Source organism: Lutra lutra, chromosome 3 (assembly GCF_902655055.1).
Source record: "Lutra lutra chromosome 3, mLutLut1.2, whole genome shotgun sequence".
Lineage (NCBI taxonomy): Eukaryota > Metazoa > Chordata > Mammalia > Carnivora > Mustelidae > Lutra > Lutra lutra.
This window is the reverse complement of record NC_062280.1, coordinates 199,252,245-199,277,309: the sequence shown is the minus strand read 5'-3', so window position 1 is coordinate 199,277,309 and position 25,065 is coordinate 199,252,245. Positions and strand designations below refer to the sequence as shown.

The 25,065-nt window shown below is 56.1% G+C and overlaps 1 protein-coding gene across 8 annotated transcripts in view; it reads right to left on the bottom strand.

Moving 5' to 3' along the window:
• Positions 1–25,065, bottom strand: part of ARHGEF7 (Rho guanine nucleotide exchange factor 7) — a 122,231-nt gene that overhangs the window by 52,529 nt on the left and 44,637 nt on the right. For 2 of the 8 annotated variants that reach the window (XM_047720424.1, XM_047720425.1), the window contains exons 3-5: positions 15,726–15,810; positions 11,977–12,107; positions 4,170–4,371 (exon numbers count right to left, since the gene is read on the bottom strand). The exons of 3 other annotated variants lie outside the window; for them this stretch is intronic. In XM_047720424.1, the coding sequence (XP_047576380.1) occupies positions 4,170–4,371; positions 11,977–12,107; positions 15,726–15,810 (418 nt within the window). Of the gene's footprint in view, positions 1–4,169; positions 4,372–11,976; positions 12,108–15,725; positions 15,811–18,009; positions 18,030–25,065 lie in introns of those variants that run through there. 3 more of the 8 variants (XM_047720428.1, XM_047720429.1, XM_047720426.1) reach the window with 2 other exon arrangements.

The window sequence follows — 25,065 nt, the reverse complement described above, 5'->3', positions numbered from 1 at the left end:
AGCCAGCAGCGCCCTCTCCCCCAGGAACACCCACCTTGTTGCTTTTCTCCTTCGGTCTCCAATTTAAGAAATTCTTCACTGAACGTGCATAAAACATACCCCTTGTGTGTACGAAAGGCAGAATTCCATGTTTTTTACATATCAAAACAATACGCATGGAAAGTCAATGTTAGTAACGGGTACGTGCCACACTCACAGCAAGCTATGGAAACGCCCTTCTGCAGACTCTCGGGGGACAGCAGTCTTCAGGGAAGGTTATTTGAAACAAGAAGGTACGCACAGGTCAAGGGCACACGCCTACACAGGTGAGGCCCCCCAGGGCGGCTACAGCCTGCAGCTACGAGGCCAAACGCTCACGGCCACTTACACTTCCAAGAAGCGCGACAGATGAAGCAGACATCCTCGAGCACTTACCTAGAGGCAGCCCAGAAAGGGTCACTGAGAGGCTGACTGTGGGTGTGTTTATTCAAGAACACGATTCATGAATCAGAACTGTAACAGGCAGAAACTCACCATTTAAAGGATGTCCACATTTTTGTTTTACAAGGAAATGATCCTACGTGATTGACAGATGTAGCACGTTTTGTTTACGGAAAATGAAGAATTACACTGTGAATTACAATGCTTATCTGAAACACATCCTTCCAAAAAGGAACACTTGTCCAAAATCAGAAAGTCACAGGAGTCACTGAGGAATGACAATACCAGCAGGCCGTTGTGGCTCTCGAGTTCTCCACTGTTGTGAAGCGATAGAGTAAAAACAGAATTTCCTGCCTGTCTTAAATGCCCACATCTAAACTCAGACAGGGGGAAGTTTCCCTAGAATGTACTCAGATAATCTGTGCACGCGGCGCACGAGGTTATCCCTTCAGCCCGACTGTCAGCTAAAGAACACTTAGCATGACGGGTCACCAGTTGGAGCAAACATGCTCTTTACACTTTAAACAAACAGAAAAAGAGGAAATTTTCCAATGTTACTTGTCTCCGTCCAGTACAAAAACCTGGGATTCCGTGTGACCCAATGTGGTGACGTGTTTAAAAGGGTCTCTCATGGGCGTGCACAGAGAAACAGGGGAAGATGTAAAACTGGTGGAACAGCATGCAGTCACCCTGACGTAAGTCAACCAAGACACGTAACGGCTTTCTTTTTTAAAGATTTTGAAATAATCTCTGCACCCAATGTGGGGGCTCAAATGCACGACCCCAAGACCGAGAGCCGCGCGCTGCACTGACCGAGCCAGCCAGGTGCCCCTTCTAAATACTTTTTTTCCTTAAGTCAACTCCCCCCGCCCCCGCCCCCCACGTAACAGCTAGTTATTCTCAGCGCGGCATTCGTCCCCACCAGCCGTCTGGCCGGGCGCCCCCCGGAACAAGGCCTGGTGCGGCACCACCAGACTTCACGAGGGCGTGCTGAAGCCGCGGCCCACCAGGAGCAACACCACGCATGCCCACGTCCTTGGGGACACAACTCCCAAATGCCACCAGAAGAGGACTTGGAGACTCACGGACTATCTTTTCCACGTAACTGTCAAAGGGTGACTCAAAACTCCACGAGGAGAGAAATACCTGACAAGGAAAATTCCGCCTACATTTTGCCTGCGGCAACTCAAGGTCAACCCAAGATTCCCATTAAAATGAGTCATTCATGGGGCGCCTGGGTGGCTCAGTGGGTTAAGCCTCTGCCCTCGGCTCAGGTCATGATCCCAGACTCCTGGGATCGAGCCCCGCATCGGGCTCTGCTCGGCGGGGAGCCTGCTTCCTCCAATCTCTCTGCCTGCCTCTCTGTCTACTTGTGATCTCTGTCTGTCAAATAAATAAATAAAATCTTTTCAAATAAATAAATATAAATAAATAAATAAATAAAATGAGTCATTCGTGGAACAGCCGGGTGGCTCAGTTGGTGAAGCAGCCGCCTTCCTTTGGCTCAGGTCACGATCTCAGGGTCCTGGGATCGAGTCGCACATCAGACTCCACACTCAGCAGGGAGTCTGCTTCTCCCTCTCCCTCTGCCACCTGCCCCTGCTCGCTCTCTCTCTCTCAGATAAACAGAATCTTTAAAAATTAATAAATAGAAAATAAATGAGTCACTCACAGCAGAATTCAAGGCCCACGTTCAACAGAGATGGGCCAAGCCGGGCTCCACAGTGATGGCTGCCCCAGCACCAGCTCTGTGGCCCCCTGGCCCTCACTGGGAAAGGCAAAGACCACCTCACCCTCCCCTCACCCTTCCCCAACTCCAGCATCCTCCTGGGAATGGCCCAGGGCAGCACTCTCGGCCCCCAGGAGGCCATCAGACTGCAGGACTGGCTGGGAGCTGGGCTTTCTTCCCGGGGCCTGACCAGGGACTACTGGCAGGCCCAGCCCAGCAGCTGAGTCTGTGAGACTAAGGTGACGTTTCCACCCCAGTCAGCCGGACACCAGTGCTGTGGGCACAGCTGGCTACTCACCTGCGTGGATTAGGAAGATCTGGGCCCAGAACCTAAGTATCCCAACAGCTTTGGGGGTCGTGGTGGGGATGGAATGAGGCCACAATTACAGCACTTCACATGATAACCAAAAAAAAAAGCAACAAAGACACTATTTACTGTGACCTTTATTGCAGTAAAGATACTGTCTTTGTTATCAACTAGAGGAAAATGGCAACGGTGAAGTACCATTTCACACCCAATAACTGCTATCCCAAAAGAGAAAGTGTGGTCAAGGACGTGGAGAAACTGGAACCATCGTGCACTGCTGGGGGGAGCAGCAAGGCAGCTCATCAGGGTCTCACGGGCACCCAGAGCCAACTGCACCCCAAGGCACACGGCCGAGAGGACGGACAGGACTGAAGCAGATCCCACCCAGGTTCACAACAGCACTACTGACAACAGCAAAAGGTGGGAAAAAAACAAATGTCCAGCAACCAATGAATGGACAAGCAAAACGTGGTCTTGAAACAGAGAAAAACATTGGTCTGCCGCCTGGTTCGGGACTCAGGAAATGAGCAGGGCTCTGAGGCTCGGGTCAGGAAACACGCTCAAAGGCCAAGTACGGGAACAAAAGACGCCCCCAGCGCTCTTATGCCCAGCAAATTACCAGTGAGGTCACCGAGCCTCGGGGACACCACCCAGCTGGTGTCAGAGGGCTGGGGGGGGCACTCGGCGCCACGCTCACAGCGGCCCGAGGGCTGCACACAGCAGGCCTGGGACAGCGAGGCTGGAAGGGCAGGGCCCTTCGGCGCGGACGCTTTCCCACACGCGGCAGGACTACAAGTACGTGGGGTCGTCTGCTCTTTCAGCAAGACCTCCTGACTTTACTGTAAGGAGACAGCACCGGGGGACCCACGAAACACATGCCTGCCCACTGTTCGCCGCCCCAGTTAAGGCGTCTGCTCAGCAGCAGGCTGCCACAGTAAGCTTCTGGGTGTCAGAGCTACAGACATTTGGGGCTGTGCCACAGGGTCGGCTCCCCCAGGCCCAAAGTGTGCGTGGTCACCCATGTGCCCAAGACCTCCGCGGCCGCACCCATGCAGCCGGCAGTCCTGTACACGGCGCACGCGGGCCCCCGAGCTGTGCCACGAAGAGACACGCACTTGGAAGGACAGCCGCTGTCGCGGCACAGCCCCAAGCAAGACCGCACCCGCAGAGGACACGGCTGGGCACACAGACTGTCACGGCCACACCCCTCTGACAGAAGGCTAGGCCCGAGGCCTCAGAACTTCTAACTCCTCAAGAATCCCACAGCAGAAATGAAGGGAGTGCAACCGCTACTTCGCCCTTTCAAATAGCATCAGCCTCTGAATAAATTTTTAGCAGTCAATGAAGTTGATTACAGGAAACCTAAACTAAGTGATGCATTTTAAAACACCCTACGAAGAAAAACAAATCATACCTCATTGCTGAAAGCACCCGTAGTGATACAAATGAACAGCCTGTGTGACACGGCAAACCCCAAGTCCTTATTTTAAATGGATTATAAGGACTGAATGAAATGCTGCTCTAAGGATGGACCCTTCATGCCAGCACCCCAAGGCGGCTGGAAGAAGCAGTGGGCAAGAGCGTGACTCCTCTGCCCAGGGCCATCTCCCCAAGTCCACCCGGAGAGAAGCCTTCCCCCCCCCCCCCCCCCCCCCCCGGTGCAGCGCCCGCCCCGAGGGGAGGCAGCAGCCCCTCCGCCAGCGCCGCACTCACCGCTCGGCTTGACCTCCCGCACGTAGTTGCTAGGAAACCAGCCGGTCCTGCCGTTGTGCGTGCCCTCCCACCAGCCGCCTTCCTCCACCCGCGTGACATGGATGACGTCTCCCTTGGCGAAGGAGAGCTCGTCTTCGTTGGTCTGCTGGAAGTTGAACTTGGCTCTCACAACCAGCTGGCTGTGGCTATTGTCGGTCATGTCCTGAAAGGGAAGAAGGGGGAGAAAAACGTCATGGCGTCTACTTCACATCAAAGTAGATGATGTTTGACCGGAATGCCCTGTGCCAAGAGCAGAAAAACTGTCCAAGCACACAAACAGGTTGGGGACCTGTTCCAGTGCCCTGACCTCCAGCACTCGGCTCCCGTCCCGGAGGAAACCCTCTTCATGCCTGAAAGACTTTATTCTGCCACGGTTAGGCCCGTGTCCACACTGCACACTTCCACACGTCCACTGACATCAAAGCACACGGAGCGTCTGTACAGCCCCCTGAGTTAAGAGTGTGGTCACGTCTAGCACTAGAATCACTTCAGTCTTAACGAACCACATAACTAACCGTACGGCTGTGCCACCAACTCACTCTCCATTACCGGACTGAAGGCCGTCTCTCCAGTTTTTCTCCGGCGCAACAAGGCTCCGTTGAAACTCTCTGCACATCTCTGCACACACCTCTGAATAAGCCTACACATTAAATTCGGGTCAGAAAACATGTATGACACACTCAACTTCAGCACCGATCTCTAAGCTGCCCTCCGCAGGCCCCGCTCACAGCCGCGGCACTCCCACCAACGCACCGAAGGGCCGGCGCTCTCTCCGCACGCCCGCCGGCACGGGATACCGCGGCCTTTTTACTCGCGCCCAACTGCTGGCAAGAAATGGTATCTCCTTTCCATCTGCATTTTGTCCTCGGAGATTAAGCACATGTGCCCATCTCTGAAAGGTGGGAAGAGGGAGGCAGACGGGGTAGAGTTTCTATTTCCATCTATCCCAGCCTCGGTTCTGCAGAGGCTCGCCACTGCGAACTACTAAGAGGAGTAAAGCAAACACTGCCCCCAGGGAAAGCCTCATCTCTGGGTGGGAGGAGCCAAGGAGGGGCCGCAGGCAGGCCCACTCACCCCCTGACGGGGCGCACCCTGTCGGCCTGCACCCAGGGGTCCCAGGAGACGGGGAAGGACATCCCGTAGCCCTCGGAGCCCCACTCCTCATGAGGCTCTGAAAGCTGTGCCCCACAACAGGGGAGCCAGCCAGGGAAGAGCAGACAACTCCACCTTCTGCACGGTGGAGGGAGGGACGAGCGGGGCTCAGAGGGAGGGGAGGGTGGGCGCAGGACAGCTCCCACGGTGGCACGAGACTGCAGGGGTGCCCCCGGGGGAGGAGTGAGAAACGCTCCCCAGTCCGGAAGCACAGGAGACTCTTGGAAACTGGCAGGAGACCAGGGCTACAGTCAGGGACGGTGCAGAGAAAGCTCCAACGGCAACAATTCCTAGTTCTGGACAACAAAACGTGGTCAGGAAAGGACGAACAGTCACTGCACAGGCCCCGGCCACGCTGTGGGTCTGGGACGTGGTGATGCTAAGTGGACTAGACCCAACAGAAATCACAGGGGAAATCCAGGAGGAAGGTACAGGCCTGGGGCGCAGTGTGAGACCCCCACACCCCTACTCCACGGCAGGTTTAGGCAACCAAGCTTCACACAGGCGTTCACTGAGACAGTGGGAGAGATGGGAGGTGGCTGGCCGCCTGGCTCCTCCTGCCCCAAGTCCTGAAGGACCCGATTCCGAACTAGGTGCACGTGTCACCAAACAGAGAAAGCAGCATAGACACAGGGACAGGGCTCGAGGAGGGGCAGACAGCTCCCCAAATGTTTAATACTTGTGTATCTCGCATCAATAGGTTATAAAAATTGATTTGCTTAAACACATCTATTAAATGTTTCACCCAGTAAATTAAACGCGTCACACATACTGCGTATTTAACGCTTAGGACAGGTCTTAGCATCTGGCAACACTGAAAGACAAAGCTCCGGCCGACCTATCACCTCAAATGTGACGCTTGCTGGCGCACGCGAGTGGTGAGAGGCAGCTGAAGACCCCTGGAAAGAGCACGCATGTCCCCGCTCTGGGGAGGGAAGCAGGCTGAGCAGCCACTCTGGGTCGGCTCATCCCACACAGGCCATCCGCCACGCCCTCCTCTCGGCGACCACCCGGGGCAAGCTGGCTCAGTGCAAAACCCGCACAGCACCCATCCTGGTCATCACCTTCCATAGTGGATGCGACACGTAACCGGGCACACGCACAGAGCAGGCCCCTCGGAGGCCGAGCTACCGCCCAGGAACGACCCTGCAGTCAGCCCATCCACCTCAGCTCAGCAGCCAGTGCTGAGGCCCTCCCCGGGCACCAAGGAGACCGGAACATGACAAGTGAGGTCAACTACACTCCCCCCCCCAAGTTGCAAATTCTCTGCAGTCAGGCACACACTTGAGAAACACCACAGAAGCCTCTTCCGCTTCAGAAACGGCCACTCCACAGGGGAAGGACAGGGGCCCGTGGACAGGCAGGGAGCCAGCCTAGATCCATCTAAATTTCTGATTCCACAGACGTCCACCGGTTCAGGACGTACTAGAGACCTCAATGGAAGAGGCTGTCCTAAGGAGTGCTAAGAGAGCAGGACGCCCAAGGCGGGATGCAAGGCGTGCCCACCCACGATACCGCACGGAACCCTCACCCACGCGGACGAGGAGCGCTCCAGTCACTGCCCCCGGGGCCACGGAACCACGGGAGGTATTTAACCACTACCTTATTTTGGATTTCTCTTCTTCCCATTTTTAAAAGTGCTCCTGCAACTAAAGCTCGCCCCGTCTCCGGGTCCAAGGGGACAGCCCACGGCAGCCCACGAGGTAACGGGCTGAGCGAGGGCAGCCGCTCACAGAGCGTGTACGCACACCAGTTCCATTTATGCCAACTACGAAACAGGAAAGCTTGGCTTTGCCATCAGAGATCAGGACAGCAGATGGCTTTGGGAAAGGAAGACCTAACGATGGTGACGCTGGTCTGGTCAAGTTCTGCTTCTCGATCTTACACGGGATGTGCAACTTGTAGACATTCATCAGGCTGTTCTCCTTGATCCAGGTTTCAGGTCAGTGAGGGGAGGAAACTGCGGGGGAGGGGTACAGTACCTCCGCTGGGAGCAGGAACCTTCCCCACCACCGGCCACCTCCTGAGGCCTACGGAGGCCCGCCTGTCAGTCATACCACGCACATCCAGATCTGCCCCAAGCAAGTGCTCTGACCCCGCGTTCTGAAGTCAGCCTAGTAACCTGAAACCAGGATGTTCCGGCGCGTGCCGTCACGTGAGCCCCATCCCCTGCTCCCTGCAAGCGCTCAGAACTCCACTGATAGAAGAAAATCCCGTCAGGGAACACCCAGTTTCTACTCCACCAGCTAGTACTTCCCGGACTCGTGACTGTGTGTAAATGTGACTTCTCTGCGGCTGTTTCCTCAGAGCAGACGCAGCAACTAGACGATGTCCCCTGTGTGTTCCAAATGCGGCCGGCCCACACCATCAGCCGTGAGACACTCACTACTTTCAGCTGCGTGGGAAGGTTTTCAAGAGCATTCCGAATCGAGGACATCTAGTGCACCGAGCCAGCCCAGTACTCCCATGCTTGCTGGGCAGAGGAACTGGGAAGGTTAAAACTGTGAAAAACACACGGATATATGGTCCTACGTGCCTTAGAGACTGTTCTGGGAGCTCAGTGACCAGTCCCAGGAGGTAGCAGGGACCACAGGGACCAGGAAGGGCTTTAAGGGCTCCTGTCAGGTGAGTCAAGGGTGACGGGAGCAACCACGTCCCCTCATCGGACTATTCTCCCCACCTGTGGAGGGGAAACTCGGGAGCCCACGCCATACTTACCAGGAGTCAAGGGATGAAAACTCAGGGCACAGAGGAACAGGAGGGTACCCCCAGAAAAGGATAAAGAGGGAGCGACAGGGAAGGGCCAAGGAAAGGAAGTCCGAGCTTCCAGGTCAGTGCAGACAAGGCCCTGCGACTGCTCACCAGCGCCCACCTCCCACGCAGGAGACCGTCCAGGAGCAGCCGGATTCCGAGACCCGGAAGCGAGACTGCGCGGACAGCAAGCTCCGAGGCGGCGGCCGGGCGAGACCTGGCCAACCAGAGGGGCAAGTGCAGAGTCAGGACGTGCGCCCAAGGGCCCTGAGAGAGCACCAACCCTTGCCCTGGGAACGGCAGTGCCGTACACGATCGGGAGATTGCAAAATTCGTGTCCAGGAAACCTCGGATCGTTTTCAGCTTACCATGGAACATTACAAACAGAACAGAAAGTGATGGGCAGCTGGGAATCCACGTGTCACCAAGTCGTCCTTCTCCTCCTTCCTCTCGGCCACTTTGCCCATCCCCCAGCCCCCTCTGGCAACCATCAGTTTGTTCTCTATGGGTTTGTTTTTGCTTTTTATTTCGTTTCTCAGAAACCAACTGCAAGTGGACTAAGGTAGTACTTGTCTTTCTCTGACGGGTGTCGTTCCGCTGCACCCCCTCTAGGCCCATCCGTGCTACACAATGGCGTGACCTTACTCTTCACGGCTGAGTAATAGGCCCTCTCGAGGATACCGCACGCCCTCACTCAGCTGTCCACGGGGACTCGGGTCGCTTCTACAAATAATGCTGCAGTAAACCAGACGTGCATGGGTCTTCTCAAATCAGCGTTTGTTTTCTTCGGGCACATACTCAGAGCAGAGTCACAGATCACAGGGAATTTCTATTTTCAGCCTGAAGACCGCAGTACTGTTTCCCACAGTGGCTGCAGGAATTTACGCTGGTGCCTGCCAACGGTCTGCCCGAGGCTAGCCATTCCGACTGAGTGAGGGGTTCTCGCGCCGTGGTTCACAAGTCTGTGATGGTTAGTGACGCTCAGCATCTCCTCGTGGGTCTTCGGGCCACCTGCAGGGTTTTGGGAAAACGTCTATTCAGGTCCTCTGTGCATTTTTTAATCAGATTTTTTGATGTTCATTTCTGTAAGTTCTTAATATATTTTAGATACAAACTCCTTATCAAATAGGTCCCTTCCAAGAAACTTCTCCCATTCGGCAAGTTCATCTGCTGATGGCTCCTTTGACAATGAGGCGTTTCATTCTGCTGCACTCCCCGTAGTTGTCTGTCTCCCTCGCCGGAGGAGACCTACCACGAAAAAGGTTTCTGCGGCTGTTGTCAAAGAAAGGACTGCCTTTGTTTGCTTCTGGGAGTTTTATGATTTCAGGTCTCGCATTGGGATCTTTCGTCGGTCTGAGCTTATTCTCGTGTGTGCTGTACGGAAGCGTCTGGTCCCCACACCACTGTTCAGAGAGAGCGTCTCCCCGTGGTATAATCTTACCGGCTCTGCCACCGACTGAGACGACGTTTACTGATCTCGGACGCACAGCCGGAGGCTCACTTCTGGCTCCCGGCTCTGTCCCGCTGACCTGGGTCCACTCCTGCGCCGGCCCTGCGCCGCGCCCTGAAACCGGGGACGGCGATACCGCCGGCACTGCTCTTCCTCAAAACCGCCTTGTCCACTCTTGAGTCTTTTGTGGCTCCACGAAAATTGTACCAGGCCTTGTTCTAGTTCTGGGACCAACTACTGGGACCCTGACAGGCACCGCAGCGAGTGTGCAGACTGCTCAGGGGAGTGTGGGCCCGTGAGCGGCACGGACTCTCTAACCCAGGAGCATGTCCCCATCGGCCGGCATCGACTTCGAGCTCCTTCGCTGTTTTGTAGTGTTCAGAGTACAAGCTGTTCACCTCCTGGATCTCGTTTATTCCTTTTTTATTCCTTTTGGCACAATTATAAATGACATTAAGAAAATAATCTCTTTGTGGCACCCATCACCCAGCTTTAAAAATTTTGCCATCCTTACCCTAATTTTTAATCCAAGAAAGTTACCTCCAAGGACTGTGAACACCTGCGGAAAAACCTAAAGGCAAAGGTCATCCTCACGCAGCGTGGAAGAGAAGCCTTGCCCCTGCTCCTCTCACCAGCAGCTAATGGGGTCTCCTCCAATCACAGATGCCAAACAGGAGACACGGTAGAGGGCTTTTAATTTCTGGTGAGACTTAAAATACCTCCAGCTCATTAAAAATCAATTCTGTGGTATCGTGATCCCAGGAACACTCACTATTCAACATCACATTTACCTGCATTTTACTTAAAATTTTACATTTGCAATCAAGTCTTCAGGTACTCAAAAACAAGTAGTCAAATGGACACAGGTAATGGTGCCTGGGAGCATCTGACTCTTGGTTTCAGCTCAGGTCGTGATCTCAGGGTCACAGGACGGAGCGCTACACAGCGCAGAGCCTGCTTGGGATTCTCTCTCTGCTCCTGCAGCCCTCCCCACCTCACATGCACTCATGCTCTAAAATATTAAAAAGTTAGCACAGGTAAATGGGTGAGGCAACAGGTATTTCTTTACTCAGAGTGTGTTAAGTTTGTTTTCTTCGATTTTCCCCCAAGAATTTTATAAAACCTCCATTTAAAATGTTTTTCAAGTAGGTTATGTATTCTTCCTCAATTTAGAATCAAAATACTCCCAAAAGCGCTCTGCAAAATTCACCTAGTGTGAAACCCAGTGCCTCGTGGGGTCACTGGGGGGCCGTCTGAGGGAGTACAGGGAACAGCACCTGGAACAGTGCGCACAGAAGAGTGACACGCGGTGTAGCACATGCAAGAGCAGAGACGGTGATGGCGCCACTCTGAGGAGAGCCAACAATGAACAGTGAGTGTTCCTGGGATCACGATACCACAGAATTAATTTTTAACGAGCCGGAGATATTTTAAGTCTCACCTGGGTTCACAAAGTTCAGGAACACGTAAATATCCCACTGCCTTCTGTAGCTTCTTTTTCAACCCTCCTCCATGAATTAAAGTCAAATTCCCTCCACAAAATACAACTCTAGCCACTTTCTTTCTTAGTGTCACCATTAACTTACGTAATCTTCCTTTCTGCGTCGAAGCTGACATTGTATCTGTGGCCCCCAGTCACTCAGAGCCAGGTTCTCCTCAGACTCATGGGCAAGACCATTTGTCTCTAACACAGGTTTACTGAAGTGGTCCATGAAAACGAAGTCACATGACCAAGTGCAAGCACCCACGAGCTCCAAAGAGGGCTGTGCGCGTTCATACCAGGAGAGCAGGGACGGCCTCTCCACACCAGGTCCCCATCCCGCCCTGCGCTGCATCTCGGTGCAGCTTCACCGCTCCACCCGATGTTCTCTGCTCACGGCCGCATCCTAACAACTTAGACGTGGATCTTCCTCCACCTCCCAGGATAACCGTTCACTTCGGTTCCTTTTCCACATCAACACCAGCCATCCGAAGGGAGTCCCTCCTTCGCCGACCACATGCAGACTCAGGAAAGCACTCTAGGTCATGCTTAGAAACACCACATTTTGATCCTTTAGCTGTTGGCCATTTCTTCCTTGCACATCTAAAGCTCTGACTCCCATACTTCTGTACGTTTGCACAAAGCAAAAAAAATACAAGGATCCGGGTAACACTTTAAAGCAGCCATCTCCCTAGATGAGCACATCTAAGGAATCTTAAAATATAACCCAAATTGCACAAGTTTCTCAGAAGCAGTCAAGGGTAACGTGGATAATGCGGGAGATGCAAACGCCACAGCCCAGCAAAGGAACAACGGGAACAAAGCAAAAGCACCCTCCAGCTGGGCAGTACCCAGTTCAAGGGCACGTGCAACCTTTCTGGACACACCTGTATACACTCATCTCCCCAACGTCCCTCCGATCAACTCAAACTTACCAAGCTTCGATACTGGCCCTGGAACAATTTTGAAGTCCGACTGTGAGAAGGCTGAGTTCCCAGGGAGTCAAAAGACTTGATCCGATGAGATGAGGGCCGGGCACACACAGAGTCACTTCCCAGGCCGATGTCTGAAATGGTGGTGCAGAGAGAAGAGTGAGCTGAGACTCTGGCAAGCACGCACCCTCGCAGCACACCAGGCTCTCAACAGTGGTGACCCCCGTGGGACACACGGCACAGGCAACAGAGCAGCCCACGGATGTAGCAGCGCAGACGGCCCACCCGAGACAGCCTGCACACGCTCTGGAAACATACCGGACCCAACCACTCATCAGTTCTTCAGTGTAATTTTCAAATGTCTTGGGTTTTGTAACTTTTTAGTATCTTCCAGTTCACATGGAAAACACAAGCCTCTCGAACTCAGAGCGTCCCCCCAGCACTCCCAACACACCATCCCCGCTCTCCCACGACTTCATACAGCAGCAACTGTGTGCAACAAAGAAAGAATCTTACTTTAAAAAGAGAGAGAGAGAGAAATCCCCTTAGAGCTTTTAGCTAGAGACCCTTCTGAGGATTCCCCAGGAAGGGTCCGGGATTTGCGGAAGCCCAGAGAAGCCTGCGTCTGCCCGTGTGGGGCACGACTGGGGCTGCGTTCCCGGGAGCCGAGCAGGGCGGCATGTATCAAGAAGGGCCCGCTTCCCTGGGCTTCTGTCTGCCCTTCCTGCTGCCCACGTGGCTCGACAGACACTGGTGTCTGGTGGAGGTCCTCAAACAGCCTTGCCAGCCCCGAGCATCTCCAACAGGCCGCTGCCGTCCTCAGGTCCTACTTCAGGACTTTTCTACTACAGTAAGGCACAGGCGTCAGCAACCTCAAGCATAAAACCAGCTCCTCAAGGGCATTTCACAGGGATTCTGCCCGCAGAGGCGAAGTGCCATTCCCTGTTCTCACAGACCCCAGCTTTCAAGAGGCCGTTGGTGCAGTGAAGGGTCTCAGGACATCCCTTCTTTCCTGCTTTCTGCCCCGTCGAAAGGCAAGTGTTCGTCGATATTCCCAACGAACACAAGCGGAACATGCCTCTCTCGACAAGGCCTACAGGCCTGGAACCAACAGCAGCAACTGTGCTGTTATTCAGTCTTTAAAATAGAGATCGGAAAGGACAGCCACTTCCTTCACGCTGACTTCAGTGACAAAATTTAAGAGCACGTAGTCCAAAACAAAAGCGAGAAGTTCTTGGGGCGCCTGAGTGGCTCAGTCGGTTAGGTGTCCAACTCTTGATTTCTGTTCAGGTCATGACTGCAGGGTCATGGAATCGAGCCCCACGTCAGGCTCCACACTCAGCACAGAGTCTGCTTGCGATTCTCCCTCCCCCCTCCCACTGTTCCCTCCCCTCTTGTGCACAGGCACGCTCTCGCTCTAAAAGGGGGGGGGCTTCCCAGCTGAGAGGCTTCCAGTGTCAACACTGAAAGGAGGAGTATATCAGGTTTATTTTATATAAATCAGGTTTATTTTGCAACATTCCAAACAGATCTTTGTCAAGAACACCTTATTATCTTCTAAGTGTCCAATGCTCTAAACGGTATGTGAGACACTTGTGCACAAGAGGGGTACAAACAACAGTATTGTGCCTAGGAGACATCAGATCCAGGCCACGCTCGGGACGAGGAGCCCCCATCCGAGGGCATGGACCAAAGCTGCCCCAGGGCACCCCCCCTTTCCTAACCTGGCACCTGGTCTTCAACTGCAGGGAGACCCAGCGAGCAGCAGCAAGGCCAAAGCGGCCCTCCTCCCTCCTGAGAAGCCACCAGAGAAAGAGGCCCCGGGGCAGAAGGGTCTCCAAAAAATGACGTGCGATTGCCTCCGTGTCTGCCCCTCTCGTCCCTGGCTGCAGAAGACCCCTATCAGTCCCCAGACCCAAAACTGAGGCCCAGGTGGCCACTGCAGCGGCCGGCAGGCAGGACCCACACAGCAAAGACACGCAGCCGCGCCTGCCCTGCGTCGGCTTCTTCCGTCTGAGTCCAGGGCTCTAAGACTTCCGTCACTGCGTGATCCCCGGTCCACAACTCTTCCTAATCTGGCTGTTCACATTAAAGCTGCCTCTGTTACAGTGTGGGACAGAGAAGACAGCTTCAGTGCCTCATAACCTTTAAAGAACGCCCTGAGGTCCTGTGTGCTAACCATCAAGTGGCGGAATAGTGCTGTGTGTGCGTCTCTGCATCCTTTCCCTCCTCCATCCAGGTCTCTCCCCCTCCTCCTGGCCTTAGAACGCCCTTCCCTCCTCCATCTGGGTCTCCCACTCCTCCTGGCCTTAAAACCCCCTTCCCTCTTCCATCCGGGTCTCTCCCCCTCCTCCTGGACTTAGAACCCCCTTCCCTCCTCCATCCGGGTCTCTCCGTCCTCCTGGCTCAGATGCTCACCAACCTTCCCACACTGGCTCACACAAGGTCCTAACGCATCAGTGGAGCCAATCCCCCAACACATCAGTGGAGCCAATCCCCCAGATACTTCCGCCTCAATGGCCCTAGGAGGTTTTCAACTTTAAACTGCACAGTCAAGCTGGGAAAACAGAGCCACATCAAGAGCCCTGCCCGGGGATGGCAAGCAGGTGCAGGGGCTCTGGGTGGCAGCCCCCCGCCCCCCGTGCCACACCCACCCCACACCTCTGCACAGGGAGGGGGTGGCACCTGGACCGCCATCCCAGCAAACAAGTTCTAGGAAGGGGCACCTGAGTCCCTGAGCACAGTGCACCCCAAGCTGGACTGCAGCCCACTGTTTGGACTGCTCCCCCCACATCCCATCTGCAGAGCCAGGAAGAAAAGGACAAGAGCCCTTCACAAAACACACGAGAGGTTTCTTATCACAAAACCTCAAGCTCTAACTTGCTCCAGTAAATCTGAACCTAAAAATGTATAAAAGTAAATGGAGGGGCGCCTGGATGGCTCAGTGGGTTAAGCCTCTGCCTTCGCCTCGGGTCATGATCTCAGGGTCCTGGGATCGAGCCCCACATTGGGCTCTCTGCTCAGCGGGGAGCCTGCTTCCCCCTCTCTCTCTGCCTACTTGTGATCTCTGTCTCTGTCAAATAAATAAAATTTAAAAAAAAAAAAAGTAAGTGGAAAAAGAAAAAAGGACTTTAAAACACAGCAGCCACTAAGTCCTTTTCGACCCACACAGCTCTCTAAAGACAGAGCTGCTCGGTGCTCAGGGGGCAGGCGGGCCTCCCTCCGAGAAATCCGCACGGAAGCTCTCCTGTCCTCACAGTGTCGGGGGCCCAGCTCCACTCAGCGCCCCGGCATCCTCTTCGCCCTCAGGACGCCTGGCCCAGGCCCAGCTTCCCTTCACGAGCCAATCCAATGGCCACTCCCCTGGTCATGGTCACACCTCAGAAACACCACTGCATGCGCACCCTAGACAGGAGCTCTGACCAGCACGAACCTCATCAAGACCCAGAGAAGCGCTTTTAGCTCCAAGCCGGCCCAGGAGCATGCCCGCACCAGAAACATTCCTCCTCCGCTACCGTTTCAGCTAGACATGCTTCTGCCCACAGAAAGGGGAACACCCACTACCCACCCACGGCCCCAAGAGGAAGACTTTGATCGAATAAGAAAAAAACATCACAGCAGAACTTACAACCGGGCATGTAACGTGACACCTTATTTTTACGCGCCGGTAATGGTCGCTGTTGCCTCGCCAACCACAAAGCACGTGTTTCTGCCCTTTCGTCCCCCCCCCAAGTTCAATAAAAAAGTCTTACCTGCTGTTACTTTGTTTAGAGTCACTAAGGAACTGAGGACCTTGTTAAAATTCTGTCCCTGATACAAATCATTTGCATCAAATGTCTGAAAGGAAAAATTAAACAAGTTAGTAGGGTCTTATAGGTTGGGAGCAGGATAAACGAAGTTCTCACAGCAACGAGACGACCGTGGCAGGAGGGAGCCGCCGAGCAAGTCCTGAGATGCAGGCCGGCCGGAAGGGGCAGACCAGGGGACGCGGCTGCCAGCAGAGAGGCAGGGGTCCAACCGAGTTCCCTCACCCAGGCACGCGCTGATCCAGGACACAGGCCGTGAGACCAGCTTCGTAACAGCCAACTCCCCACATAGCCCCAACCCCTCTGCGAGCTGGGGAGGAGCCCTCCCAGCCAGGGAGCTGCGGCTGGGAGGCTGGGGGCCCTCGGTGGGGCTGAGCTGCCTCCACAAACCCAACCTAGCCACAGCCTGTTCCACGTGGAACTGGCAGCATGAGGAAGGGAAAAGAGAAGCAGGTTCCAGAAGAGGGACAGCTCAGGGTAGGGGAACAGGACACCTCCACCGTCCAGGCACAGCCCTGAGGCCAGACCAGGACTCTGTAGTCTGCATCGCCTCCAACCTCGGCCGCCCGCAGACCAGGCACGCGGGAGGGTCGGCCTGGCTCTCACACGCGTACACACGATGGCCTGCCCAGATACCTGCCAGCCGCCGCACGATGGGTGTGCACACACCACTGCACACAGACCTCACTCCCAAATACTGCCTGAACACTACACACAGCTTCTGATCAGGGAGGAACCTCCAGAGAAAAACTGTAGTCAAATCACCCACAAATGCGCCAGGAAAATTATGAAAAGATTTCTTTCCGAGATGTCGATAACAAAGATGTATTTAGATACCCAAACATAAACCATGTCAACAGCCTTCCAAGTTTCTCACACTAGGACAAGAATGCACAAACATCAGTCATCCCAGGAAGGAGGAGCGGGAGGAAGAGGGCCCCAGCTTCCTCTCCAGGCTGCTGGCCACCTCTCCCCCTACTTCCTCCACCTCACACGTCCTGCCAGGAACCCTCCACTCCCGCCTCCCGGCACCCATCCCTTAACCCTTTCTCACAGGCCTTCTCCTGGCCACACTTCCCGACCACACCTGGTGAGGTGCCCTAAGCAGCCTCCCCCAGTACACTGGTGACCATGAGCAGACACTGCCCTACACTGTAAAATCTAGACCCCAGATTTCACGACACCTAACATGGAGCAAAACGGCCGGCGCGCAGTAAAAACTCCGCTGTCTGCTGAAGGGAAAACGCACCAGTCAATGCACCCACCTGCCCAGGGGTGCTACACGTCCCCACGAGGGGCAGGCACGGCAAGGGCCGCGGAGATGAGCCATTCCAAGTCTAAGCACCGCCTCCCTCAAAGAACCTCCAGTTAACAGTCTTGTGCATTTAGCTCCACGAAGGGTAAAAATCATGAGGCCCAGTTTATTTAAACACGGGAAACCAAAACTGGAGAACATCAAGAAAGGAGGCCCTCACATCACAGAGTCAAGCGTGGAGCCGGACGCACGGCTTGGCCTGCCTGTCTACACGCTAGAAGAGGCTGGACGGGGCCCCAAGTGCAGAAGTGTGGCCGGATCTTCGCCTTCCGTGCAGCTCCCGATGCCACTTCTCCCGCAGCAGACAGACACAGTCAGGCGGATTTCACGCCAGATCCTTCCTGTCAAAGCCCCCTCAGAACACAGCATCTTTAGAGGGGCGCCTGGGTGGCTCAGTGGGTTAAGCCGCTGCCTTCGGCTCAGGTCATGATCTCAGGGTCCTGGGATCGAGCCCCGCATCAGGCTCTCTGCTCAGCAGGGAGCCTGCTTCCTCCTCTCTCTCTGCCTGCCTCTCTGCCTGTCAAATAAATAAATAAAATCTTTAAAAAAAAAAAAAAATAGAATCAGCTTCTACGACACAATGTGATTCATTCATTGCATATTCAAGAAACTGAACTGAATTGAATATTCATTGTATATTCAAGAAATCGCAAGTCAAATGAGAGCATGCTGTAGGCTGACGCGTCCATCTACAGTTTTTAGTGTGTTAGTTGTTTTGTTTTGTTTTCTAAGGGAATTAAGGGTAAGAACGTCAATAGGCCTCGGCTTCCTCACGCGCAGAACACGAACACCCCTTAGCCTGTGAAGTGCAGGCGCGCTGATCAGGTCTTTCAGCGCTAAAGCTCTCGTTTTAGAGATAGAAAAACGAAACGTGCGGCATTCTACGAGAAGAATTCACATAAAAAGTCTACTAACCTTCATTGTGCTGAGGCAGCGGCAAGGCACAAAACCCAGAAAAACAGGATGTTGAAACTGAAGTTTCCTGTTATTCCAGAACTATATATCTCACTTGGACACCGGGAAGCGTCGGGTTGGCCGCCGCCGCCCGCCAATGGGCTTCCATGTGACATCAGAACTTGAGCGAATTCACATCCGCACCGCATTTCTTACCCGGAAACGACACAATGCGAGGAGACGAACACTCGCCACGGAGGAAGAACACACATTCCGGATCGATGAAATGTTTGGACGAAGACCTTTCTCTAGAAAGAGATAGCCGACTATTTCCTGAATCAGGAATCCATTCAACAAAAACCAAAACCAGACAAATCGTTGAGTTCAATTTGCCGCATGGGAACAAGGGCAAAGCCTCAGGAGGACTTTCACAGAAAGACCTCGGCGAAAGTGGGCGCAGGGGAGAAGCCGCGGGACGCGCAGCACACAGCACCATCCGGGGACACTCAGCGCCCAAGGGCACCCTAGGCACGTTGCCCCAAGACCAGCACACGTCCACGATGGCTAGGGTCACGGGCCCGCAGGAGGGAAGGAAGTGAACACCAAGGTCCGCCTTTCCTCAGGTGGCCCTGGGAGCCGTGGTTCTCAGGGGAGGCCTCGTGCCAGCATCTCCAGGAATTTAGAAAACCAAGATACTCAAGCCAAATCCCAGATAATTAAATCAGCATCTCTGAAGAGCACCTCCCCCCCATCAAAATGTTAACAGTCGTGAATTAAATGTACAGCAGAATCCAATGTTCTCCAAGTAAAATTATCCTACCAGTTTCCCCCCAAAACAGTAAAACATGTAAAAAGTCAGTAAGTTTAATGTCAAAAGAAACACAAGAGTGACACACAGAGCAAACACAAAGCACAGGGCAAGGCGGAGGGAAGGGAGCAGGGCTGCGGGTGAGGCATGGGGGGCCTCCCTGCACTCACCAAGGGAGCCGCCCGCCTCCTCAGCTGGAGGAGGTCACAGCCTCCGTCTCCCGGAGGCACCGACACCCGAGGCCCCACCCGCGGCCCCTCCGGCTCCTCATCCTCGGCACGGGAAGAACACGCACCGGCAATGAGGAGGACAGGACACAGCAACATGCGCGTGCCTCCCATGCTGGAGAAGGAACGAGATTTAAAATCCCAGACTCCTGCACGCCAAGCCCGTGGTTTCCTGTGAAACAGACCAACCAGTAACTACGTTTCACCAAAGGAAATCGTTCTCTACAACACAGCTACCAAGCAGAAAGCACCCTCGATGACAGGGGGGCCCGGGGCAGAGACCGCACACCGCAGGTGCAGAAGGGAGCGCGGGCATCCAGCCGGGTGCTGCCCGGCACGCCCCCGCCCCGCGCCGCTCGGCACCGGCCCACTCCCGCTCCACTCGAGGTGACCCCACACCATCCGAGGGCTTAGGTGCCCGTCCAGAACTCCCAGCCTTTCAGCTGCTGCCTCCGACAGACTAGCCTCTCGCTCACACCCTCCCACCCTGACAGCACGGACGCTGCAGCACGCCAAGGCTCCCGGCGGGAAACACAGCAGCACGGAAGGGGCAGGGCGGCCCCCAGTGTGCACTCGGGTCTGCTCACAGCTGGGGCGAGCCGTGCCTGCAGCCCGGGCTCCTGGGCTCCTCGCCACCACCTGGCAGCCACGCCTGCGTGCAAATGCGTCCATGGGACGGTCCCTCCCTGCGCTCCACTATTCAAAGCCTTTTCACGCAATTAACTCTCAGGGTGAGACTCACAGTCGACCTCACCCCGAGCCCGTTTATCACACCCAAAATCCAAGCAGCACAGGAGGCAGAGGCGGGGGGGCAGGCAGCGTGAGCCTCAAGGGCAGCTGCTGTGAGTGGAGCAGATGCAGGACAGAGGACACGGACAGCAGCAGAGGGCGTGCGGCTCCCCACAGCGCCACGGCACCCCTGCCACCGGGCCTGACTGCGGAGACACACCTCCTTGCAACAGGAGGGAAAGGATAGTCCTTCTGAGATTCTCAGTCTGGGGGTCCCATCTCCCCCACCCAGAACGGGCTGCTAGGAATCTGCCGACACAGTCTGCAGCCCAAGGAGGGCCAGCCTGGCCTGCCCCGGACTCCGGCAGCCACAGGGCTGCTGCACACAGCGCTCCCCTATGTCGCGGCCCCCAACTCGGGATCAGCTAGATGCCCCAAGGAACATGGGGCTCCCTTACAGCTGCAGCCTCCGGAATGAGCTCTGATGAGACCGCAAATCTACCAACAACCGCCCATCAAGGAACGATGGCTGTGGCTCTCTCCACCAACTCCTCCACCAAAAATAGCAGGAGATTAAGACAAAATTGAGATAAGATGTTCCGAAATTCAAGTTGATGACCGTGTATTCCGCAAGTACAATTACAGGCAGAAAGGCCTAAAAGGAAACACGCCCGTACAGATATGAGAGAATCACCCCAAAACGAACGACTTCCTTTATCGGGGAAAGATGCCAAACACCAAACAGATTCTGGCCAAGAACATATTCTCGGTCCAATCAAAGCAGGGCACTGCCGTCATCCTTCTCAAAGCAGAATACTCTTCCTCCTAGGCTCGGCCAAAGGCCCCCAGGCGAGTGGTGGGGGCAGCACAGGACATCACAGACAGCAAACACCTCCAGGGACAGCTCCCCGCTCCCTGGCCAAGCAGTGAGGTCAGGGCAGAGACTGGGGCTCTCGGCATGGGGGTTCTCGGCGTGATGCGGCCATGTCCTCCAGCCACTCTCGCAGACCAAGCCCCTACCTCCGCTGGGGGAGCCCGCAGGGGGGGACACTTACCTTCACTGACAAAAGGGAATGTCACGGAGCCGGCTGACACCAAACGCTACCAGCGAAGGCTCCGGGCTGTTTCTCTACCAACACTGGCTAGTCCTGGATGTCCCCGTACGAGGTACAATTTGGACAGAATCTTAAAAGAAAGGGGAGACGGATGCAAAGGGCTCTCAACAAAGCAGCACAGGCGAGACACGAAGCGCAGACCAGACAGAACGCGAGTCCGGCGGGCCCGGCCGTGGCCGCCACACACAGCTACCGGCCACATGGCGCCGCTCGGAGAGAACAGGAAAGTCAGTCCGCGAGAACAGATGTAAACCAGGACCACCCCAGACAAACCAGGCTAGATGGACCCCCACATCGAGGCACTCCCAGATCCCGACAAGACGGAGGGCAAGGCGGGACGGCACACGAGCACGGGCCTGCCGGCCTGTGGAAGCTCAGCACACGGCCCGGCACCACCTGCCTCGCCAGAGAGAGGAGACTCCGCTAGCCCACCTGCAAGGGCACCTCTGACACACGACACCACTTAACGGTGCCACCTGGAGGACAGGCAAACCAGGGTGGAGAGAGTTAGCAGAGGAGAAAACGTGGGGGAGCAGGGTGATGAGGGCAGGTTCAGAAGGTGGTCTGAGACGTCTGTAAAGGCTGAAGGGGAAATCGGGGTGGGGCGGTGCTTCACAACACCCTGGAAGGAGGAGTAAGGCACTCCCCAGGCTCTGGATGACAGGAGTCGGGCCACAGCAAAGGGCCACAGGCCTGGCAGGACCCCCTTGCCACCCTCAGCCAAGAGACGCGCACACGTGAGCTGCAGCCTGCCCTCAGAGGAGGCCAGAGGCGCAGGCTCGGTTCAGTAGCCCCCACCACGGGAGAGCAGAAAGGACCTTGGGAAGAAGGGACGGCACGTGTGGCCTCAGATGTGGCGGCGCTCAGCTGCAGATGGGAGGCAGCGGGGAGAAGGTGCGTCATCTGTGCCAGGAAGACACCACCTGGCCTGACAGGCCACCTGCCCAGAGTCCCTCCCTGACCTGCCTGGCAGAGGCCCAGGGGAACCACCCCCTCAGAGCACCCACCGCCCTGACCACTCACCCCCAGAAATACTGTCAGTGACATCCCCAGAACGGGCACCACAGGCCACCAACGACCTGAGTACCTGGCCCAGATTCACGCTCCCACCCTTAACTCCTGGGAGTCCTGAGCTCACTCTACACTGCCACGGTCCTCCTTTCTTCGGTCACACCCACTACCAGGTTCAGCTCCTGAACGAACAGCAGGAATCAGGAAGGCTGCCGTACGGGACAGTGGGGTTGTGTCGCGCAGGTCAACCAAGCATCACCAGCATCCGCGTGGCAGGGCAGTGCTGGGAGGGTGACCTGTGTGTACCTGCAGGAGCGCCCAACACATAAACCTCCCGCTCGATACCGGAGGGCCGTTCGAGGAGGAGGAGCCACCGTGGTTTTCAGGAAAGCCTTAACCAAGAGAATATCGTTGCAAAGTAAACGGGTTTCAAAGGCACAAGTTCTAAGAGCAGACGCTGACCCGATCCAGAACGGTCACACCCATCACACTATTTTCGAACCTAACTCAAGGTCAGTGCGGCAGCGGTGTCTACGCGCTCCCCACGCACTGCCCACCCACCACCATGCCTTCCATGGGCTCCGGCCAACGAGCTGGGAGCCCACGGACATGCGCCCGCTCAGAGCAGGACGATGCAGGCCAGCCCCAAGCAGAGGCCGGGGGCCCTCGGGCTGTTCCAACCAACCTCCCTGGCCTCTCCTTCCGAGGACAGCGGCAGCAGCTCCCGCTGGAGCCTCGCATCAGCCTGGATGGAGAAAGCGGAGCCTGGGGCACAGCAACACCCTCTGTGCAGCTGACACGGAGCAGAAAGCTAGACCTCTGGGGCTGCTGCTGAACGCACCTGTTGAGAACTGGCGAGAACGGGCTGCACTTCCCCAGCAGAAGGGATTCCTGGCGGGGAGAGTGTCTTCAAATCACGAAGACAGTAAGCGAAGCGGCCGGGCCAGTCCAGCCACGCTGACATGAAGGATGAGCTGACACCTCTCTGGCTGAGACACGGACAGGTCGTTACTGCAAACAGGGACAGCAGTGCCCGCGGAGTCCTGCTCACTCCAGAACACACAGTGTCCCTTCCCTTCGCAAGCTCCGGGCTGAAGGCAGAGGCTCCGCAGCAGCCTCCGGCAAGGGGTCTGCCCGACGCCTGACCTTGCTCCTGCTCACGCCCGTCCCCGGGACGGAGCCTCGGCCTGTGCCTGGGGTCCTACGAGCCACCAGAGGGCATCAGCACCCTAACCTCTGAACGCCCTCCTTGTCGTGTCTACACCGGTCAGTCACACCCTGTGGCTTAAACCAGCTCCCTTACAGGTGGCGGCGGCTGTCGGGAGTTCCAAGCAGCCCCACGGGGCGGGGGGGGGGGGGGGGGGGGGGGCACGGCCCCAGGCCCTCATGCAAGTGGCCTGAAGGCGTCCCCGGGGCTGAGTCCGACCCGGAGCCTGGAGGGAGGCCACTGGAGTCCCCACAGCAGTGAGGCCGACTTTCAAAGGAAGGGTGCCGGCACGCGACAGGAAGAACACTGCGACGCCTGCGGCTCAGGAATGGCTGCGAACCCGCAGGGCCGTGCTGATCGCGAGGTGGCCCGGTGGCGCGCCACCTTGAGGAGGGAGGACAGGGCTCGAACACCCCCGCACGTCCTCCCACCGTGGGAGTCCCGCCCTCGCGCGTCAGCTCAGCTGGCTCCGAATTCACGGAGAGTCGCGGGTATCGGAACGACCCTCCCCAGAGCACAAAGGCGAGCGCTGGAGCACAAAGAGGACCTCCGTCAGACCTTCCGCTGCTGTAGTAACAAGTCGGGACAGCAGGAGCCGCAGCACAGAAGCCGGAACCTCGGGGCCATCCTGGCACCACCCTCCCTCAGTGCGGGCAGCAGATTCGGGAACGTTCTTCCCGGCGAGGCAGAGCAGCCCGGGGCCACAGCCGACAAGCCGGCCATCCGAGCAGCGCTTGGCCGGCCTGGAGTCACACGTCACAGGCCACAGCCGCCGAGGCAGAGCAGCACGGAGAGCCGAGGGCAAACCCACGAGGACCCTGCCAGGTCTTCACGTTCCCTCGGCCACTGTCCACGCTCCCGGGAGGCTCAACCACCACGGCTGCTCAGCCGACCCCAGACCGTCCCCCCATGACCGCCTCTGGCCCCCGGGGCCCTCCGGAGGAAGGAAAGAGGCCATGGGCAGAGGACACCCCAGGCCAGACGCAAGAAGAGAACAGCGGGGAGTGGAAGGAAACACGTGGACACTGTCAGGGCCGGCGCCGAGAGCCCCCAGGTGCGGCTGGCCGGGCCCGTCCGCCTCACCGGGCACGAGTCAGCGCCTCCAGGGAGTTTCTGAGAAAGCTATTTTTGAGGCAAGAAACTTACTTTTGGCACAGTTCTAGCGTGTGGTTCACAAAGTTTAAAAATACAGTTCTGTCCTATCACATTGTCAAAAGGAATCTGATTTTGTGACGAGACGAGCGGAGAGGAATCTTAAAGTCGTGCTATTTAAGTGTAATCAAGCGGTCGGGACCGACCGGGTGCGTGCAGAACAGGGCCCAGCAGGGATGTCGCCTCCTTGGCTTCTGCAGGGTTTGTTCATTCCGCCTACTCCTACGCTCCAGGGATAAGATTAGTTCGACGACGGATTCTACCAGTACATACCACAGTCACCCAACGTGGCCCCAAGCGATTCGGCGCTGTAAAATGAGAATGAGGGCTCATCTGATTTGGGGTTTCCACTGTACCAACGCCCAAACACGAGAAAGGACAGGGACCACCCATGTAAGAAGAACCCCAGACACATCTTTTAGGGCGTTTCCAGGAAGGGGGGGTACAAAACCCTGCGGAGGGAGGGAGGATAACCAGCACAATGGAAGCATCCGTCACCCTCCATGAGGAGCAACGGTCACAAGCAGGAACCACCGGAGAGGCTGAAGCACCACCAGGCGGGCGCTGCAGAGACTTCGTGACAGCTTTGTTTTGCAAAGGAGAACCAGGCTCCCGGGCCCCAGAAGACTGTGTGACAAAGGTCCCAGGAGAACAAAGACGGAAGCAGCTCAGTCACTGCATTTTTCCTCAGCCGCGTGCGTGCCTGTCACAGGTCCACAGCAAGCAGGCCGGGGAAGGGGCAGTGGTCTCAGACGCCCGCCCAGATGCAGCGCACCACCAGCCTATGCCAGGCCCGCAGTCTGCCTGCCAAGGCCAAGGAGGCAGGCC